Here is a 20,581-nt window from a genome sequence, read left to right on the forward strand (position 1 = left end):
TCACAAAGTACCTTTCATAAAAGTACTAAAAATATACTGAAATCCTATAAATCAATATCCTGACTATAGCATAATCTCAAGATGGTAACCTCTTGTACATATAGCTACCCAGTTCTTGTATTCTCACTATACTTATGGATGACTTTAGGGAAAACTTGCCTTACAAGAAGAAATAATTTTAAATTTATACTAAGGTATATCTTGGAATAAAATTTCCTGATTAGGTATCAATGCATTACTCTTTACACCTAATAAATTACTGTTTTAAAAAAACAGTGAGTTTATCAAGAAGGACATAACCTAATTCATGAAGAGTTAAACATTTAACCTAGGGACAAAGCCTGTGCAATCCACAGCCCCTGAAAGTGAATAAATCTATTCTGCTACTCATCATTTTAGGAGCTGTCATACAATATTCAAACAACTATTTGAAAATACTTCTATAAAAACAGTAAAACCACTCAGCAGTTAAAGGCAACTGGGCAAAACCACAGAAAGCATACTGCAATCTAAGTGAGTGCAATGCATCATAAAATAATATTTAACTGAGAGATAAAGTCTCTGGAACCCACAACCTACTAAAGTGTATAAATCTGTTCTGCTACTTATCACTTTTAGAGCTGTCATACAATATTAAAAACATCTATTTGAAAATACTTCTCCTACAACAACAGAATCACTCAGAAGTTGAAGGCAATTGGACAAAACCACAGAAAGCATACTGTTATCTGAGTGACTGCAGCAGAACTATAAGCAAGTATATAAAATATTTACTCTGAAAATACTTTATTATTTTCAAAAAGAATGAAAATAATTGCATACTATTATTATGATAAACATAATTTGCATTGCAGAATCTGAAGGAAGCAGAATATTTCTTACACTAGTAATTATGACAGTGAATAGAGTGCTCTTGATTTACATCATTGCACCTGATTCTTCTGAATTCAGAAAATTTCACAAATCTCAAAATCATGACAATTCAGTGTAATGTAAGTTATCTTCAGGCTTTTGTTACCATGATAGGGACATCATGGGATTCTGAAACCTCAGTCACAACCAAAGCTTCAGAATGCATTTTAGCATCCTGTATTGGGTGCACTGTGTTAGAGATTGTTACAGACTCTGAACTCCAGGTATGTATGTATAGGATGTGTTTCATATATTGTAAATTATTAAATTGTGAAAAAAAAAAAAGGTTTTGCTGGGACATATTAACCTCTGTGAAAAAGAAAGAAGGGATATAACCTACCCAAACTCAGAGAACTACAAATGTCCTTATAAAACCCAATATTTTCAGAAAACCGAGACCAATTTCCTCACTGATTTCCAGAAAAGCCTTTGGGTAATCTGACTATACTAGTTTTTTTTAAATTCTGCTGAAAAACTTTTCTGACATTTGCACAATTTTACAATGCATGTACTTTTCCTTCATAAGTGGATATTAATAGCCTTGATACTTATTATATTGAAAAGTTTTTCAATTCTCTAGTAAAAGTGTAAAAATCTGTCATTTTTCTTAGTGTAGTCAGTCGTAATAAGTTCAGATCTTTAAATCACAAGTTTAAGGAAAAAATGGGGAAGAAATCTGCACTGCTCCTGAACTAAGAGGAAAAAAAAAATTTCAGTCTGTGAAATTTAACACATTAACACACACCATTATTTATATCTGTTAATTAATTCTCATGTAACATGCCTTTTATGTCATTCACAGAAGTAGAACATCACAGAGGAATGGGGCATATATGCCTTCCAGTGGTTTCCTCTAGCTGGCATGCTGAAAACCTGTCCTGCAGTAGGAAGGAAGAAACTTTCAGACTCTGTTCACACACAGACCCCCAGACTTTTGGCCAGTGAGGCAGGCAAAACAGAAAATTTTCTTACAGAAATAATACAACCACCTTTAGACATCTTCACTATATTCTGAATCATCTTTCCACTATCAACTTCTCCAGCCACAGCAACAAGTAGAGACAACAATCAAATTATGTATTTTACGAGACAACCCAAACAGATGTGGCAATCAGACTCGTCAGAGCACACTCAAACATGCCAAACAACCTCCCCCACAGTCTTTGCAGCCTCTAATGCTGGAAATAACTTTTATTATAACATTTATCATGTTAATTGGTATTTATATTTAAAGCTAAACACAGAACAAAAAGAAAATCAAAAGGTTATACATTTAAGGGAATCTCTATGTTATTTAACGGGATATCATATACTCGAAGACAAACATAAAATCTTTATAAAAGTGCACTTGATTACTGCAGGGCTTTAAGATTCTTTAACGTGATTCCAGTAAGTCCATGCAAGACAGCAACACAGACAGAGAACCAGATGTAACTTCCTTATTTAAAATCACTTCAAAGGAAGACTGCGTTTCCTGAAAAGGTTACATAAACAGGACTACTTTAGACGTTTTCTAGGAGAAAATTTTGCTTAACCATAATTGTTGTTATGAAAACATAATTAGTCAACAAAGTTCCCCTTTTCACATATGTACACTGTATTCAAATGCCAGCCTACAGGAAGATTTGAGAATACAATATTCTTTCAACAATTGAGAAACAGACCACTTCAGACTGTAAACTAATAGAACACTGGGATGTAATGATTGCCATTACATTATCGACCATGCTGCATGCAGTGTTTTTTTTAGTCTAACTCTTCATATAGTAAGAATAACAGCTCTCTCAGAAATAAGGTAAAAATAATCAATATTCCACTATTCCACATGTAAAAAGCACATGTAAAATAAAGTAATCTTCCTGGTTTTAATTTTGCTGGTTTATAAAGAAACAATATTGCTACTAGAGAAGGGGATCTGTCTAAGAAAAACAAAGCATCAAACAATAAAATTTGCACATGATTGCCCTTAGTGAATGTTCAAGTTGCTTAGTTTGAATCTGAGGATTGTAGTTATTCCTCAAGCACAGTTTAAAATGCTAACAGTAAATTAAATATTCAACAGGTTTTTAAATACTATAAAAGATGTACCTTGATATTATAACAATTCTAGTAGAGATTATGTTAATGTGAATACATTACAAAACAATTTTTATTACAAGACAGTTTGAAGGCAATATGATTGCCTGTAATCATACTAAAATCTGCTTTACCCTCCAATACTTTAAATGCGCAGATTTAAAACAGGAGTAAGAGATTCAGACTTTAACCCCTAAGTTTATACTGGCAGTTTTCTGGACACGAGTTTATTTTTCCTACAGAATTAAATCACCACAACCAACATCCACAACAGACAGCCACTGAAGTGCAGTCGCTCTCGATGTGATTCGGGTAGTGCCTTACATCAGTTCACAGGTGCTCCTGCCTCGCTGCAAGAGAATAACCAGAACAGAAAAATGACGAGCCACTGAAAAGCACTACCTTACCTTCTAAACCTGCTTCAATCAGCCCAAACTGTTCCAACACTTTTACAAAAAGCACAATCACGATCAACACCGCTATCATTTCAAGCCCTTCCAAGTTCATGGTGAGTTAGGTCATGGTCTGACCACCGCCACTGAGGAAAGTGTTCTTCTGGCGGGCTTTCTTTGCAAAGCCATTAAACTAGGCGCGGAAGGCTCCTGCGAGGGAAGGGGGCGAGTGGGAGGGGAGCGGCAGGGAGCACATCCCGGCTAGCCCAGCGGAGGTCAGGAGAGGCGGGCGGCTCAGCTCCGGCCTGCCGGCACTGCCCGGCTCGGCACAGCCATGCGGGCAGCGGGGGCCGGCGGGCGGGACACACCCCGGGACCGCCCGGGAAAGCGCTCCGGGAGAGGCCGGCGCTGCCTGCGGCTCGTCCCGGCGGGGGGAGCCGCTCCCGGGCTGGCGGCGGAGCCAGCGGTGGGCGCGGAGCCGTTGCCGCGGCAACGCGGGGAGCGCCGGGCACGGGCACAGCCCCGGGCAGGGCACAGCTCCCACACAGCCCCGGGCAGGGGCACAGCCCGGGCAGGGCACAGCTCCCGCACAGCCCCGGGCACAGCCCCGGGCAGGGCACAACTCCCGCACAGCCCCGGGCACAGCCCGGGCAGGGCACAGCTCCCGCACAGCCCCGGGCACACCCCCGGGCAGGGCACAGCTCCCACACAGCCCCGGGCACGGGTACAGCCCCGGGCAGGGCACAGCTCCCACACAGCCCCGGGCGCGGGCACAGCTACGGGCACAACTCCCGCACAGCTCTGGGCACGGGCACGGGTACAGCCCCGGGCAAGGACACAGCTCCCACACAGCCCCGGGCACGGGCACAGCTCCCACACAGCCCCGGGCACGGGCACAGCTCCTGCAGAGCCCCGGACACGGGCACAGCCCCGGGCCCGGGCCAGAGCTCGGGCACAGTCCCGGGCACGGGCACAGTTCCCGGCACAGCCCCGGGCACGGGCACAGCTCCCGCAGAGGCCCGGGCAAGGGCACAGTTCCCGGCACAGCCCCGGGCACGGGCACAGCCCCGCGGAGCTGCCCCGCCGCCTCAGCGGGCTCGGGCTGGCACCGCTGCCCCGGGAAGGGGCGGGACAGGCAGCGGGGCACGAGTGCCCTCACCGCACCCAGCTGCGGCTGGCTCCAGCTGGAGGAGGTGTCGGCGGGGCACTTGCCAAGTTCTCCCTTAGTTCCTCCAGGTAAAACAGCTGCCGCGGTACGATGGCATTCCACCTGTTGCATGTGGCAAGTGATACACAACATTGTGTATGTAACAGCAAGCTAGGGATATTTTTTTTTCTTGGTTCGTTGAGGGGAATTGTAATTATAGCAAAAAAACAAACAAACAAACAAACAAAAAAAAACCCACCAAAGCTGTAAGATTCTTCCAGGTTTTGGTTGTTTTGGTTGGTTGGTTGGTTTTTTCTTTTTTTGTCTTTTTTTTTGTTTGTTTTTTCTCCTGTGGGCTGATTTGGAAAACAAAAACTGAAAAGACAAATAAAGAATCATAGACAGAACCACAGAATTGTTTGGTTTGGAAGGGACTTTAAAGATCATCTGGTTCCAATCTCCTCACCACAAGCAAGGGAGCATCTACCACCAGACCAGATTGTTCAAAGCTCCATCCAGCCTGGCTGTGAATACTTCCAGGTATGGGTCAAGAAAAAGGAGAATCAAGCTCCTTTTTTTAATTTTTTCTCACTTCAGTTATATTTTCTAAACAAAGTCCTTTCCATGGAAAACATTCACAGTGAAATACAGGAACTGTATGCTGACCGCAGGACTGAATTGATATCTTGTAACTGATATACCACTAACAGCCACTGCAACAGTCTGCAGTACTGACCGTGTATTCATATATGGACTGCATGAATACAGTGAATTAATGGTTAAGGATTTACTCCTTAAATCCCTTAAAAATTTAGCATCTAGGAAAAAATTTACAATAGAAAAAGAGCACCTCTATATTGCAGCAAAAAATGAGCAGGGGAACAATTGCAACTAATTTAATCCTGTCTGGTAGAGCACTGTCCCGCTCATGGTTGAAATCAATTACTGCCAAGGGCTTGGTTTTCTTTCTTTCCTTAGATAAGATTAAAAAAATTCACCGTGTTATGTGAGAACTGGCAGCAACTTCTAAGTCCCCCAGGTATACTTGCATTATAACGGGTGTTGTCATTACTGAAAACAGTGGAATGAACTGAGAGTAATGGCACTTACAGAGAGACAATAGGTACCTTTTTCTGTACAGTGGATAGATAAAGCCTTACAGCGTAATATTCACATGTTCTATGATTTTTACTCAGGATTGGGATCCCTGAAGCTGGATAAACTTCTTCTGTCAGCAAATCTATGCTTCAACACTCCATCCTAAATATTGAATTCATTTCAGTTCTGCAGGCAGCTTTTCCTTGGGAACCTTTGTTTTTACCTGCTGCAAACTTTCTCCTATGTTCTTTTTTTTTCTCTCATTCAATCTTTGTTCCGAACAAGGCTAAATGTCTTCTCCCTCTAAGCCATCTTATCAATGGCTATAAGGAAAGTAGGTCCAGCTTTCCTTCAATGTGTAACTAAAATAGACTAATTTATCAGCATCAGGAACACAGCATCTGCAATCTTGTATGCCTTTACCCAAAAGGTGGATGCAACTTGTGTTTGGGTACATACAACATCATCACCTGAAAGGACACACTCCTTTTAATTAATAGCTTTTCGTAATATTGGTCTGCTGAAAATTTATAAATGAAAACACTTTTTTAAGGACTTTTTAAAAGGCAGTGACAGTCCCACTTACTCAGGGCTGAAAGCAAACAAGTGGAAAGCAGAGCTTGTGGTGGCAGTGCTGCAAAGCCAGTAGTGCTGCCATTCCCCCTGCAAACTGGAACTCCATGGCTGGCAGTGATTAGACAAACACACTTGTCAGAAATCTGCCTCCTCAGGTACCAGCAAACTGAAAAGTATTTCCCAGAGGTGTAGGTGTACTGAACCTGTGGCTAATTGTGGCTCTTCTTCCAAGAAACAGCAGAGAAATACAGAAGAAACGAAGAATTAGTCTGATGGCTACAGTTTTACAGGTAGATGCCAAAGCACAGTAAGAATGATAATCTCCAGGGGAAAGCAAGGTTTTTCCAAGAAAGATGTGACTAAACTTGTGTTTCTCAAGTGCTGTGAACCAGCATGAGAATGCTTTTTTTTCTCTTCGTTTTTGTTATAATTGTAGGTAATCTAATATGCATTTTAATACACCTTTGCTCATTAAGTCATTGCTTTTGAGAAAAACAAAAGGTTTTTATAAAACCCTACAATATTTTTTCTGTAGGAACACAAAACAGCACAGATCTATCTCTCATCTTCACCTTTTTACTTGTTTAACATGGACCTGACTCATTGATAGGGTTACAAACTGCTTGACATTATTTCTCTCTCCACATACCTTGCAAAAAACAGTGATGTGGCATGTTGTTTTATTTGTTGCTCTCCATAAAGACCAAAAAAGTGATCTTCATGTACCTATACAGTTCCATCTAAACATGATAGGAAGAAACCCCTATATTTTCTCTTGCCTAACTACAAAAGCCTTAATGTAATGTAGAATTAAGCTTTAAAAAAGTGTACGAGTACAAATGCAGGAAATAGGAATGGGAGGAAATATATTAAATAATAAATTAAATGCTACGTACATTTTTTATACACAAGAGCATGAAGGCTTGTTTTTCTTATGTGTAACTGCAAATTAAAGGTTTTGGTCTTAAAGTATTATAAATGCTGTCTCCTTTTCATCAAAGCATTTTGCAGCATTATATTTTACTGTGAGAGCAAATATATTAAATTGAAGTCACTGGTTATATTTTCAGTTGGGAACATATCTAAATGGTCACTTCGCATCTTGTGATGGAGCTATAAACCACAACACAATGACTCCATTTACTTTACCATGACTAAGATCCTTGATACCATTAATCTTAACTGCTATTTCTTAATGCTATATATCATGAAATGTTAATGTTAAAAAAGACCCAATCCCTTTAGATTGAAAAGTGATAAGCTGGTCTACAGATGGAGTCCCAGTAATGGTTATATTTCTTCCTTGCACTTCATTTTCTTACACTCTTATGTTCATTTGGATGCTGGTAAGCCACTCCCACATTTTCATCATGGCTTCCAGGAGGAGAATTACTAACCTCTGATATTCCTCTCCACCTCTCAAAATAGTTTATGAGAGTCTGGCCTGCAGAAATCAAAATCCACTAGATTTTGTTCAAAACATGAAAGATTAGTGATGAGAGCTAAACTTGATGGCTTTGGATAAAGCAGTGGAGGCTGCACATGTGCAATACCAGATTTGGGAAATGCCGTCATTAGTGAGAAAAAGTTGATGATAGAGTCAATTGGCAGAGCTGGGTGCAGAAGTCAATGTGCTGCAAGAGAAAAGTGAAATGGAATACCAGTGGGAATCCCATGCCACAGATAAAGTCTGAGCACAAAATCTCTAATAGAGGATACAATTTCTTGATTTTGACCAAGAAAAACTTAAATCATACTTTCTTTTAATGGTAAAAAAAAGTTATGTAAAGCCAGAGCAATTTAATGATTACTTTATAAGAAATGTCCCTCAACTTATTACAAATTTCAATAATATTTCTGCCCATTTTTAATAAGAACATCTTTGAATAAATATTCCAACATTCAGTAAAATCATTAAAATATGTATTCCATATAGATATTTAAAAGAAGTTCATGGGTTTTAATCTTGAAAAGGGAAAACCCACTCTTTCTTTTCAAAGAAGAAAATGAACCAGAAAATCTTAATGTATCATAAATTCAAATGCTTTATTATCTTAGCAGCTAGCTGTTATTACACTGCAGTCTGCCTTTTTCTCTCTTAAATTTACTACTAGCAATATAAATTAAGAGAATGAACTAAGACATTATTTTTAAAAAAATAAATAAATAAAACCTAGTAAATCTTCCAGCTCATCAAAACACTGAGAAAACCAGAAATAAGATGCAAACTTGTCTCTTTTAATTTAACACTTTTTTTAGTAATTATTTAATTAATCTGAAAAAAGTGACAAAATGCTATTCAGCCACTCTAAATGTTAACTCTGATAAGGGCCAACGCTTTGCAACTTTCTCTGTAGGCATTAAACCAGCATGACTTCCATAGTTTTCCCAGATTAAATACAGGTAAAAAAAGATCACAGCAATCTGATATCACAGTGCTTTATTTCTACTTTTTCACAGTCTTTATCTAAGCCTGCATCCTGAACTGTGTCAAATGTTTTTCAGCTGTCACAATACAAGGAGCTGCCACAATTGAGACTTGATGATGATTATGTCATGTTCCTGTCCCACACAGGAAGCCATAGTTACTGATATGCCCCTAAATCAGCAGCTCAGACCCATGGCAGCAGGCAGCAATAATTCCATGGGCTGGCATGGAGGTTGTATCTCATGCGAATTGTCTCCCATGGTGCGAGCAGGGCAGGGAGTAACCTGCAGGCAGCATGACGTAACCAAGAAGCAGAAGTTCTGTCTCGTCACACTGGGTGCATAGTTAGATGGCAATACATAAATCCTGTGCTTTTACAGAACTGATTGAAATAGCAAAAATTATGCACAGCAATTATTCATAAGCAGGCTTTTCAAAGACTGACAGAAAACGTCTCTACATGCCAACTGAGATGTAGTTCCAGCAGAAAAGTATACCAGAAGATCTGGATATCATATCATAATATCATAACATAACTCCAGTTTTGGGTTGCTATAAATGTCAGAAGCAGCACAAAATCTGTCAATATATCACTTATTCTTTATAATATTCTGAATATTATGTGGGTATTCTGGAGCCCTTAATATGGAATTATGTTTCAAGTTTGTCCCTTTCCATGCAGTGAAAATATGTCTCCCCGAATCTGGTAGTGTATATTTCTGGAAGCTATAACACACACTTTGACCATGAACAATTTCATTATAATACAGAAATTTTCTCATCACATTCCATTCTGATAACTCCATCTTTGCTAGAGGGTTTTAAACATCATTAAAAAAAAAAAAAACAAAACCAAAAAAAACCTTTAGAAATTTTCAATGCCTTAAAAATGTCAGACAACTGTATTTTAAAGCTGTCAGACAACTGTATTTTAAAGCTGCCTGTGGAAACTGAAGATGAAAAATACTTGGCTGTTGTAATTCCACAGCTGCAGTTCAACGTTTTCTTGTGATTTGTTTGTGCTACTTCTTTATTAACAAGAAATTTTCTCCTAAGAAACTTAATGATTTTTCAAGTATTTGCACTTGAGGGAACATACTGATCATTTTCCAAACTACAGAAAAATTCCTAGAATTTCAAAGTCACATAGAATGACTGGAGAGTTACCAATTGTCATTTGTAAAACTCTTATGCATCTTCCACAGTGAAGAACTAATGTGGGCAGCTTAATTTTGATTTTTGAGATAGTCACAGCCTGTCAAGCGATGGTGCTTTATAAAACTTGACTTGATTTCTCTGAATAACACAGGGCCACAAGGAGCTCTGTGCCACACAGCTGTGGGATGCCTGGACAGATGGTAGCAGGCCTCCAGCAGCTTATTTCACCGTAGTTCATCAGGCTTGCTGGTACACATGAGCCACACCTGTGTTATTCTGCCAAGGCATAAGCATGTGAGTTAACACTCATGACATGAGTAGTTTCATTGAAAGATTCCTAGACATGTCAGTCCTGCAGTCTTTTAACCTGGGTATCACCTCTTACTAATTTCTCTCTTTCTACTTAAAAATCTAGTGTGTATTTAATGCCTTCAGAGCAACAGCTCTAAGATTCAGTGTTTCTTCCCTGCCTAGCAACTAAATCTTTAATGCAGACTTCATGTGTTTGCTCCTCAGCCCTTGTGACCTCCTCTCTTTTGTCTTTGTCTTGCTCCTCTTTATCCACTCAGGCTACTGCCACAAAATTCATCTTTTTTGCTTATTACTCCAACAATTTCAGTCTTCCCTTTACATTTCTAGTAGATCCACTTCATCACATGCAAAATATCTTCTGTCACCTTCAAGGCCAGTCTTAACATACTACTGCCATACCTAGTCCTATTGACTTTTAGAGCATATTGAACTGTTAGTCCACCCAAGTAATAATTTTAGCTGTACTTATTCATAAATTAGACCATATTCATAAGAAATGTTGCTGACTTTAATACAGCCCCTTAATATTCTGAAATATTCCTATAACTGCATGTGGATACTGACATTTTTGAAGCCATAGCTATGGAAAGCTGGTGAGAAATTATTGATAAAATGTGATAAAATTTTTATCCAGATAGCAAAGAGAGAAGACACGTCTTAAATAATTAGAAATCTCATTAATAGTTAGAAATAAATTCTGAGGTTTGCTACCTCTTTTGCTACAGGTTATTGGAAAACTGTCAGGCTTTCTGCAGACTTTAGCTGTGAACATTGCATTAAATTGGCTTTATCACAAATATGATTAGGAAATTTATCTGTAGTCTTAAAATAAAGAGACTGACAGAAGAGTTCCTCCAGTTCAGCTGATGCAGCATGTGGATGTTCTCTAGACTTCTCTCCTAATCCCTTGTTGGTTCATTAGCAGCTCACTGCAGACAACAAGAGACTTATGCCAATCAACAGTAAAAATCCCAGGAAAGCCTGTCTCATATGCCCATGAAAAACAACTTGATAGTTTGGAGAAAGACAGCATTTTTTCATAGTTCCGCCTTTAGAAACCCAGAGAACCACAAAACAAGGCAGAACCAACAATCCAGGGAAATCTGAAACTGATGTCTATAGAATCCTTCAGCCTAACTTAAACCCTAGAGCGCTGTTAGTCTAAAGAGCAAGCTCCTACTTTCCCCAGAAGTTTTTATTAGGACAAATGACAGAACAAAAGAGTGACAAGTTCTTTTTGTTTGTTTTCTAGACTGGTTTTACAAAGCCAACCAACATATATTAAATAAATAAGGCAAGCTGACAGACAATCAGTTTCCAATTCTGCCCTATTACCTACTTGGAGCACTGTGAAGGAGCCCAAAAAGTTTCTTCCTAACCTTTTGATAGTCTTTAATTTTTTTTTCCTGCAGATCTCTACCATGTGTAAATCTGATACAGAGAAATCCATGTGCTCATTTTAGGTTCTCAATTTTGCTGGGAGTGTTGGTTTGGGAGGAGGCTGATGCTAAGCCATCTTATTACAGAGACTCATGAAGGGTGCATTAGGGTGCTTGAAGAATCATGGGGGTTGTCACCATTTTTCTCATGGTCAAAAAACCACTGGCAAGTAACTATCCTGACCATATATTTAATAGTATTCTTTACCTCATCAGTAGTCCATGACTATTAATGATTGTTTTAAACCATCTGATGAGGATACATGGATGGCCTTTTTATGTGAACAGCAATACAGAAACACACACTTGGCTGAGCATTCTCAGAAGACAGTCCAAGCTACATCAGTTGCATGTGTGGTCTTTACAGCACACATTTGAAGAACATTAGTGCAACAATCCAGAAAGACATAAAGCACTGACATTTTTTAATTTTAATTAAATTTTTTAATTAAATGAACAGAAGATTTCCGTGCATTGAGCACCAAGACTTAAAGACCTTCAAAATTGCTAAACTCAGCAGAAATATTCCTAAATTAATAGGCAAGGAATTCTTGTTATTTAAATTGTTTCTCCCTTGCCTATCTTTATGTAATATAAATGCCTGTATCACCACTTCCTTCTTCACTATTGCACTATTTGGTTTCCAGGGAATATTTTTCTTTATAAAGTTGTTATTTGCATATAAAAATATGTATTATTACAGATTCATAATTCTATTGTTTCTTTAGTGCTCATTTCTTTAATCCTCTGTGGTGTTTGAAAGCTGCTTTTATTTAAATTCATATTTGTTGCACTGGAAAGATTAGGTCTTGATTTAAGCCTTCTCTACTTCAGTCTATAAGGTGAATGTGTTTGTGTGAGCCAGTAGCCTTCCAAAATGGTCTGAAAATTTCTGGAGCAAAGAAAGACCCAGTGGAGACACAACAAACAAGTCACTAAAATTTATTTACATATTAATTTTTAAATTGCATCAAGAGACTGTTGCTCTTTCATTTTACCCTCTTACAAGAATTTCTATAAAATGCTAGGTAATATTTCCTTTATTTTTATATTCACTAGTAATATATAACAGAGACAGCTTTGAATGTTCCAAGGAGTTCAGCAACTTAAAACAATATGAAATATGACATGTAATGCACCTCATTTTCAAAACAAACAAAAAAAATAGTAGGACACATCCAAAGCTTCACTACAGTTAGGTATTTATTTATTTTGCTTTCTCTGAATACCTCATTGGTTATTTGATAGATGGTCAATCCCCACTGAGTAAAAGAGCCCACATTCTCTCCTCATCTCTTGAAAACATAAAAGGGCTTACTCAAGTAGCAAGGTTGAGCACCTTAAGGACAGGCATCAGAGGATGCATGAGCTGCATGATGGCCCAGTAAAAATCTTTCATACAGCTGTATATCAGTTTACGTGACAGAGAAAGGATTAATTTCAACAGGCTGCCAGGTGATTAAAATATTCTGCAGAGTAAAACAAACAAACAAAATTGATTGCTTCCCTTCACATGGAAGATTTAAAAATGTAATTGACGCAAGTAGACTATGTCTATGTTCTCTGTCTGGAAAAGTACTAATGCTAAAATTGTGCTAGATAGATTAAAACCAAAACCATTTAAAGACTTCTAGACAAATATTTTGAGGTCACCTGCAAAACCACTAAAGTCTAAAACTAAACAGCAGTAAAGGAAGAGCAGTATGGAAGAAGGAAAAGAGTTTCTAAAACACTTCCTTTTCCTCAGGCTGGGAAGCAGACAAAATTGAAATGGCATCCTAAGACTGCAACATAGAAATTAATTGTAGAATGCAAATTAGATTTACCCATGAATATCAGAGGTTCTCCTATCAGAGGACAGAACTGTGAAATGAAATATATACATACAACATGGTAGTGGCTGGAGGTAACAGACAGACATGTCTTATATTCCGTTTGTATGTTCCTGCTTTGTAACTTCAGGTTGGGTTTTCTTCCCTCTGAGAACTACCCCTCTGACCTATTTGCAATGTTTTGCATCACAAGAGAAAACCTGAGCTCCTTATACAAAGCAAACAGCAGGGCCTGGCAAAGAAAAGTGCTTTTCCTTTTTGGGCTCTCTTTTCATTGGTTTTTTCTCACTTGGAGAGACTGCAGTTCTTGGGTTAGAGCTGCTTGCGGCCCTGCTCCAGCTCACCATCAGCCCCCACTGCAGGAGAGAAGACTGGAATTCCCCAGCCTGGCCACCTTGCCTTGCCTGCTCCTGTTGTCTCCTGCCAGGAGGACAGCGAATCCCTTCTGAGGGATTCTAGTCCTTGCCCTGGAGAACACCAGTCAGAGTTCCAGCTGGGAGGATGTGCAGAGCGGAGTGAAAGTCTGACACTTTCTCTCCCTTCATCCTTTGACCCATCCCTTGGCTGAGGAGCGCCATCCTGGTGGGGATGTGCCTGGTGGTTTTGGGCCTCTCTGTTCTGAGCAGTCTGCCAGATTCAGCAGTTTTGTATCTGGTGCTTATGTCTTGACTTTTGCTGTTCCTTATAATAGTAAACTGTTATTTTTTCACTGACATGGACTTGCTTTTTTTCCTTTTTGGTGGAAAGGAATTGCTTGCGCCTATAAAGAGAGGCAACTCAGTCCAGAGTTCTCCTTTAAATTGTCTTAAACTAAGACAGAAGATTATCAGACTGTCCTTGGCTTGGTGGTTTTTATTCATATGGGGATAATTTTCAAGTATCCAGAATAAATTCTGAGACATTTTGAAAAACTGCATGATTTGCAGAGTTGTTCCTCAGTCTGATGATTTACATTGGTGAAACTTGTCCTGTGCATGGAGCTTTGAATCTATCCTATTCCCAAATGACTACTTCATATTGCTGTAAAAGTAGTGGAAATGTCAAGCTAAAGATTTAATATAATAGTTATCTGAAACTAGAGCCATATTTCAGTAATCACTATCAGAGGTGCTGCTGAGAGTTAAATTCATTTACACTTTAAGTTCCACAATCAGGATCACTAAAGCTGAATGAACCCATAGAAAACATGGCCTACACAAGACAACAATAACATCCCACCCCATATTTACCTTTCATATAGAAATCTTAAAATATAGCAAAAAAAATGTTCTGTGGGAAGCATCAACTAAAAAAAAAAATCAAATATTTTTTTCAAAGAATGGAGACCAGTTGTACAATTTTAAGGGATCTTAGAAATCCACCTTGTCCAGTCTCTTGTATTGCAATTTAGTGATTTTTTTTTTTATTAAAAAAAAAAAAAAAGAATTGGAGTACACACCCCTGAACTCTAATACTTTATTGCTCTCTAGAAGCTGAACTCAACCCCAATTCAGTCTTTTCCTCATTATTTTTTCTTCTATTTGATCCAACTTAATTATTGTCTATTCATACCTCTCTGTAAACCAATTCCTCATGGAAGCAGATCTGGGGTAAAAAATTTAAACTGAAGTTTATTTGAAGAATTCTTTGAAGCATTACTTAGTTTCCATATTTTCATATTATCCTACATATGATGCTGTGGTACATTTATATTTTTTTAACTAGAAAACTGAATATCTAAGATGTTTTGCTATTTTTGAAACAGTTTTTCAAAAATGGAAAACAAAATAAAAAAGTGTTTGGGAAATGCATTTTCCTAACATAAAAGTATAGAATTTCAGAACCATCCAGAATAATTTCTAAATTATTCCACAGCTGTGGGAAACATAACTTTCATTCACACTGACTACTGATGACTTTTCTTTTATAATGTACTCCTTCTTCAGTTCAATTAAGAGCTTCCCTAGACATTGACTGTGTTTTTATATACATTCAGAATGTCACCCCAGGTGTATGATATCCTAATTGATAAATGTTAATAAAATAAAACAAAACGTCTAAGCTTTATAATTAAATGAAGCGTGATTGAACTGAAAAATCTGGTGTGCATATGATTTCTATTTGATCAGGAAACCATTGAATACCACTTTTTCTATAAACTCATTTGGCCCCTCAAATTCAGATCAGCTTCAGCCAGAAAAAATTATCCAAGGTGTACAGTGTTTAGTGGAGATCAGCATATGTCTCCGACTCATATGAATGCACACTATGGTGGTGTTAACTGAAAAAAAAAAAAATTAAAAAAGCAGTGTATAGAGACTCACAGTCTGTTTGTCCACTGCACTAGGAAACAAAGTCCTGCCAGAAAGCTTGCAAATACCAAGTATGTCTGCACAACAGTTTTTTTTTCAAGCACTGCACTAACTTAAAGATAAATGAAATTCGATGTAACCATAGATTTCCTGACTTGCTAAAACAATTATATTTTTTAATAAATATACATTTATATTGTTAACTCAAAACAAGCCAGTGCTTGTTGTACTAAACAAATAATAACATTGATATGCCAGCTTTGGATGGGCAGTCAGCTTACTCTGGAATAAATGTTTATGACAAGATCCATTTCAGGGAATTTTCAGAAATTTTCAGATCAGAAATACATATTTCTGACCTGATGAACTCTTTTGTAGAAATTCTTCATCCCAGCAGATAAACTGCTTTGTACAGAGGGAGCTGATGCCAAATATTCAACATATAAATTAGTTCTGTTCTTGAATCTATTGATACTTTGGCAGAGATGAGCCCTAAATAGCTGTCTCATTGCATGTTAATAGTTCATGTGGCTGGCTTTCAATTCTGTGCAATTTGCTAAACACTAGAGAGCTTTATTACAAGGTTCAGGATAAATTAAATGAAAATCAAGTACAAATGAAGCATGGGTCATCCATGAGCAGAATTCAATGACACTGGAAAGCAGGATAGCATCTGTTACCGGATCCAAAAAGACAGATGGATTTCCAGTGCATCCGTTTGTAGAAAATAAAATGGTTTGGCTGAGGTTTGGCTGTGTTTTGTTTGAAAATAAGTAAGATGTCCTAATAAATTGGGCCAAGACTCATCTGGACACATTTTTGCTTCTACCTTAGTGTAGACACAATCCCCTTTGGAGTAGGTGAAAGAATGAGAAAGCATGAGATTTCACAGAGATGAGAGGAATAATCTGTGAGATAATGTCTCTCTTCTCTTAGTTGAAGGAACTCAGCTAAAACCAAGCAAACAATCAAAAAAGCAAAATCCCCATGCAATCTGTAACACAATCAGTGAGCAACAAGACCTACATAAGCCAGTGGTCCCAAAGGTACTGGATCTAATTTGCTATTGATTTGTAATATACAGTCTCTGACAAAAGTACAAAATGGCTGTAAAATGTTACCAGCTTAAAATGCAACATGGCATTTATTTTGTACTGGAGTACTAAACACCATGCTGGCACACTTGTATGTAGTATTTAACATGAGTGTGCCAGCATTAGAAAGGTGACCAGGGTCAGCTGGAGACTGCAAAGCAAGACTTCTCTTTTATTGTTTTCAAGTTGATGTTTACCATTTTAGCCTCAAGAATTATGTTTGACACTACTAACTGAAAATGAAAGGGTAAATGCAGAATGAGGTATTCTGTACTTTTTCTCTCCAGTTGTGTCATGCCCTTGCAGCCTGTTGCCTGTGCTTTTGGAGAGTATATGGCAACATAGACATTTTCTCTGTGGAGCACTTGCATTGCTGAAGTCTGAACATGGGAAACTGCTTAGTCTTGTTAAAATTACTACAAATTCCTGTGCAACTAGTTGTGAACTGATGCAAGGGACAGCAGGGTATTAAGTTGCCTCTACTTACTAACTAGTTAATAATTTATGTCTTAACTTAGACAAGGGATAGCTATACTTTTAACCTACTCTCAAATCTTCTGTGATGAGGGGAGAGAGAGGATTCCCAGCTGCTAGAATCTGCATGGGGCAGCACAGACTACAATGGCAAGTCTGCTTGCCATAACTTTTTTTTTCTGCAAAAAAAGCTAGCCAAGGAACTTCCTTTAAAGAAAAAGCTTTCAGTCATTCTGAAAACAGACACCTTGTATTCTGGATAACTAGTTAAACTAAAAGTTTATCTTACTAAGGCATGACTCATTTCTTAAAAAAAAATCACAAACATCACACCCCTCCACCACCCCACCCTCCTCAAAATGCAACTTTTATTGAAACTCCTTCTTTAGGCTGTTCTATTTGATGTGTCAGATAATATCAAATAAAGGACACTCACAACAAAATTCAGCTCAATATTTTTGTCTACTTTAACACAGACTGATGGAGAGCCTTAGACTATCATTACATTTTAAAAATAGAAGGTACATGAATAGGCATGCACCTCAGGTTTTTTAGAGAAATGAGTCACAGCTTTTCAATTATGTTTCTTTTCTTGCATCCTTTATTTTCAATTTAAGAAAAATACCTTATTTGTAAATCCTATTGCATCCTTTTCGAAATCCTGTGAACACAGTTAATCTCACCTCATGTGATTGGGATAACAGCAATAATAGCACTGTGAAAAGCAATAGCCCTCATTGTTACTGTGGTTTATTGAAGCAGATAATGAGACCTGGTAGGTTACCTTGAGAGGAATATTGACAAGTACTTTACTCTGTAAATATTCTTGTCTATGAGTCAGATCCAATGCAAAGAAAAATTCAGCTGCTACTATGAATTCAACTTCACCAATGTATTAGTGTATTCTGGGAAGTGCTTCATTTCTGTATATATGGGCTCTTCCCAACCAATAGTACACAGAATTTCATGTCTTCCCCAAAAGCTCAAAGAATTTGTCAGAAGTGTTTTGCAGGAATATATGTTGCTGACATTTAGATAGGGAAACAAACTAAGAGGTAAAGAGCTGCTTTTCATAAGACAGTTAAAGAGCCAAAAGTATAATCTGCATATCCTGTTGTCCATCCTGGTATTCAGTCTGTCTGCTGTAATAAAGCTTAAAGTATCTACCATACTCTAATTTTGTTGTTGCAATTTCTGTAATTGCTTCAAGTATGCTATACTGCTGTGAAAGATTGAAAAAGGAAAGGGAGAGTACAGGTCTGGCTGTGAAAAAACCTAATGAAAAGGGAGAAGCAGACTTTTACTTTATAAAGCAACATTTGGTTAAGATTAAAGAGTCTCCAAAATTCTTCAAAATTTTCTTCTTAAAGGTAAAGAGTTTCTTCATAAGAGGTCTCAACTATAATGGTTTAAAAAATTGCTGAAGCTCACAAACCCTTTGAAATCCAAAGTGTGCAAAATGTTCTGGATGAAATGACATAGGATGATACCTATGCTACATAGAGGCTTCTAGCAATCCTGCAGCTAAAAGTAATCAGGAATGCTAGAACTTAGCTTAGCAGTACCTTAGTTCCAATATTTTCCCAAAGTAATATCAAATCTTGATCTAAGCAATGTTAGGAACAAGTGGAAGATGTACCAGAACAAAGGAGCTGAATTCACTGCCTGACTGGTATTGGTATTTTTCCTCATTTAGTACTGTATTAGTTGGGCTAGAAAAAGCATTGGGTTGACAAACTTGAGTTTTTTATATTCTGGGAATAAGGAACCGATACATCAACACAATTTCTCACTTGATGTAATAGCATAGTCCAAACCTCCTTTCATATTTCTCTACAATCCTTAAATGGGAGAAAGGAAATCTAGGAAGCACTTAGAAATAACAGGGTGATAAAAGTTCACGTGGCTTAATGGGTTTTGATTTGAATCCCACATAGTATTGTAACACCTTCTAGGTAATGCATAATACACACCCATAAAATGTATTCAGCTAGTGAAAAAACTTCTGGATTTTGACATTGTCTTCAAGGGTCCCATGATCACACATACAGTGAGAACAGGGTGCTGGGACATGCCCTGGTCAGGGCATACAGACCTGTCTGGTCTGTATTGAGAACCCCTTGGACTTCACACAGAGCTGTTTGCAGTCTTCATTTTGTTCTGTTTGCACAGAACATCACAGTCGCATGGCAGGGGGGCCTAGTGAGGACCAAAAAAACTCCCCTGAGCATATCTGGTAGCCATACATTCAGATGCCAGCTTGTATGAAGCTACATATTTACATGAGCTGCCTAATGTTTAGGAGATTCCAAGAGATTGCTGTATACATGCTAAAACTTTCAGATTATTATGGTACTCTATAAACTCTGGGAGCTCAAAAAAAAAAAAAAAAATCCCAGATTCCTGAATTTATTTTCAGGCAAAGACAGACCCCTTAACTCATAACAACCCATTCAACTCAGAGAAAGACAAGGCCATTCTACTTAGATCTGGTTGTCATAATTCAGTTAAAATTATGGCACTGCTTGCCATGAATAACAGATATAACTACTATATATGTATAACAGATATAACTACTACATGAAAAACAAAATGCATAATCATTTGCTAGGTTGAAATCAAAGTGGAATATGTAATTCTGAGACTGAAGCTAAAGAAAAATGAGGTATATTTGCTTTTCCCACACCCAGGCATTTATTTGAAAACCTGTAGTAAGTGTGTGAGAAAACAAAATGTTGGATTATGGCAGAAGAAAATTCCAAGACAGAGAGAGACACTGTAATGTATTTATCTTTGTAATATCAGAAAGGTCAAAGGGAATCTGATTGAAAATCTATCTTATTTGGGTTTCAGTCAACAGAAATAAAGAGAAAAGGAATATTCCTTTGGTGCTTCAATACTGAGATAAGAAGGAAAATTATTTGTCCCAGAAATTAGACAGTCCAAATACTGCCATTTGCCTACCTTTTGATATACCTTTATTTAAAAGTATGAGTTTAATGAAATAAAATAGGGCAGGCTCACCACAGCTCCTGTGAGGCTTCTGTTACTTGTCAGAAAATAGGAAGTTAAAAAAGAAAAAGCTTCCAATCACTACATCCACTCAGGGTATCAACAATTGGGAAAGCACAGTATTTTAAGTCTTGAAAATAATTCTATTCTCCACACACTGCCTGTGAAGATGAAAAGATAGAGTTCAGTGTTTGTATATGGAAGAAACTGAGGCGTGGTTACTGCAGGAAGGTTTGTGATGCCTGCATTAAACAAGGAGGATTTTATATTAAACACTGTATGTAGCTGAAGGAGGAAAATATATTGAAATGATAGAAAAGAAAGAAAAGTTCAGAGTTAT

General features: G+C 37.9%; 1 protein-coding gene across 6 annotated transcripts in view; it reads right to left on the reverse strand.

Annotated features, from left to right (window-relative positions):
* KCNIP4 (potassium voltage-gated channel interacting protein 4) overlaps positions 1 to 20,581 on the reverse strand; it is a 382,078-nt gene that overhangs the window by 168,580 nt on the left and 192,917 nt on the right. Inside the window, exon 1 of one of the 6 annotated variants that reach the window (XM_012573578.5) lies at positions 3,396 to 3,646. The exons of the other annotated variants lie outside the window; for them this stretch is intronic. Within the exon in view, the coding sequence (XP_012429032.2) occupies positions 3,396 to 3,495 (100 nt within the window). The 5' untranslated portion in view covers positions 3,496 to 3,646. Of the gene's footprint in view, positions 1 to 3,395; positions 3,647 to 20,581 lie in introns of those variants that run through there. 6 annotated transcript variants of the gene reach the window in all.

The sequence above is a fragment of the Taeniopygia guttata genome, chromosome 4, assembly GCF_048771995.1.
Source record: "Taeniopygia guttata chromosome 4, bTaeGut7.mat, whole genome shotgun sequence".
NCBI classification, from domain to species: domain Eukaryota; kingdom Metazoa; phylum Chordata; class Aves; order Passeriformes; family Estrildidae; genus Taeniopygia; species Taeniopygia guttata.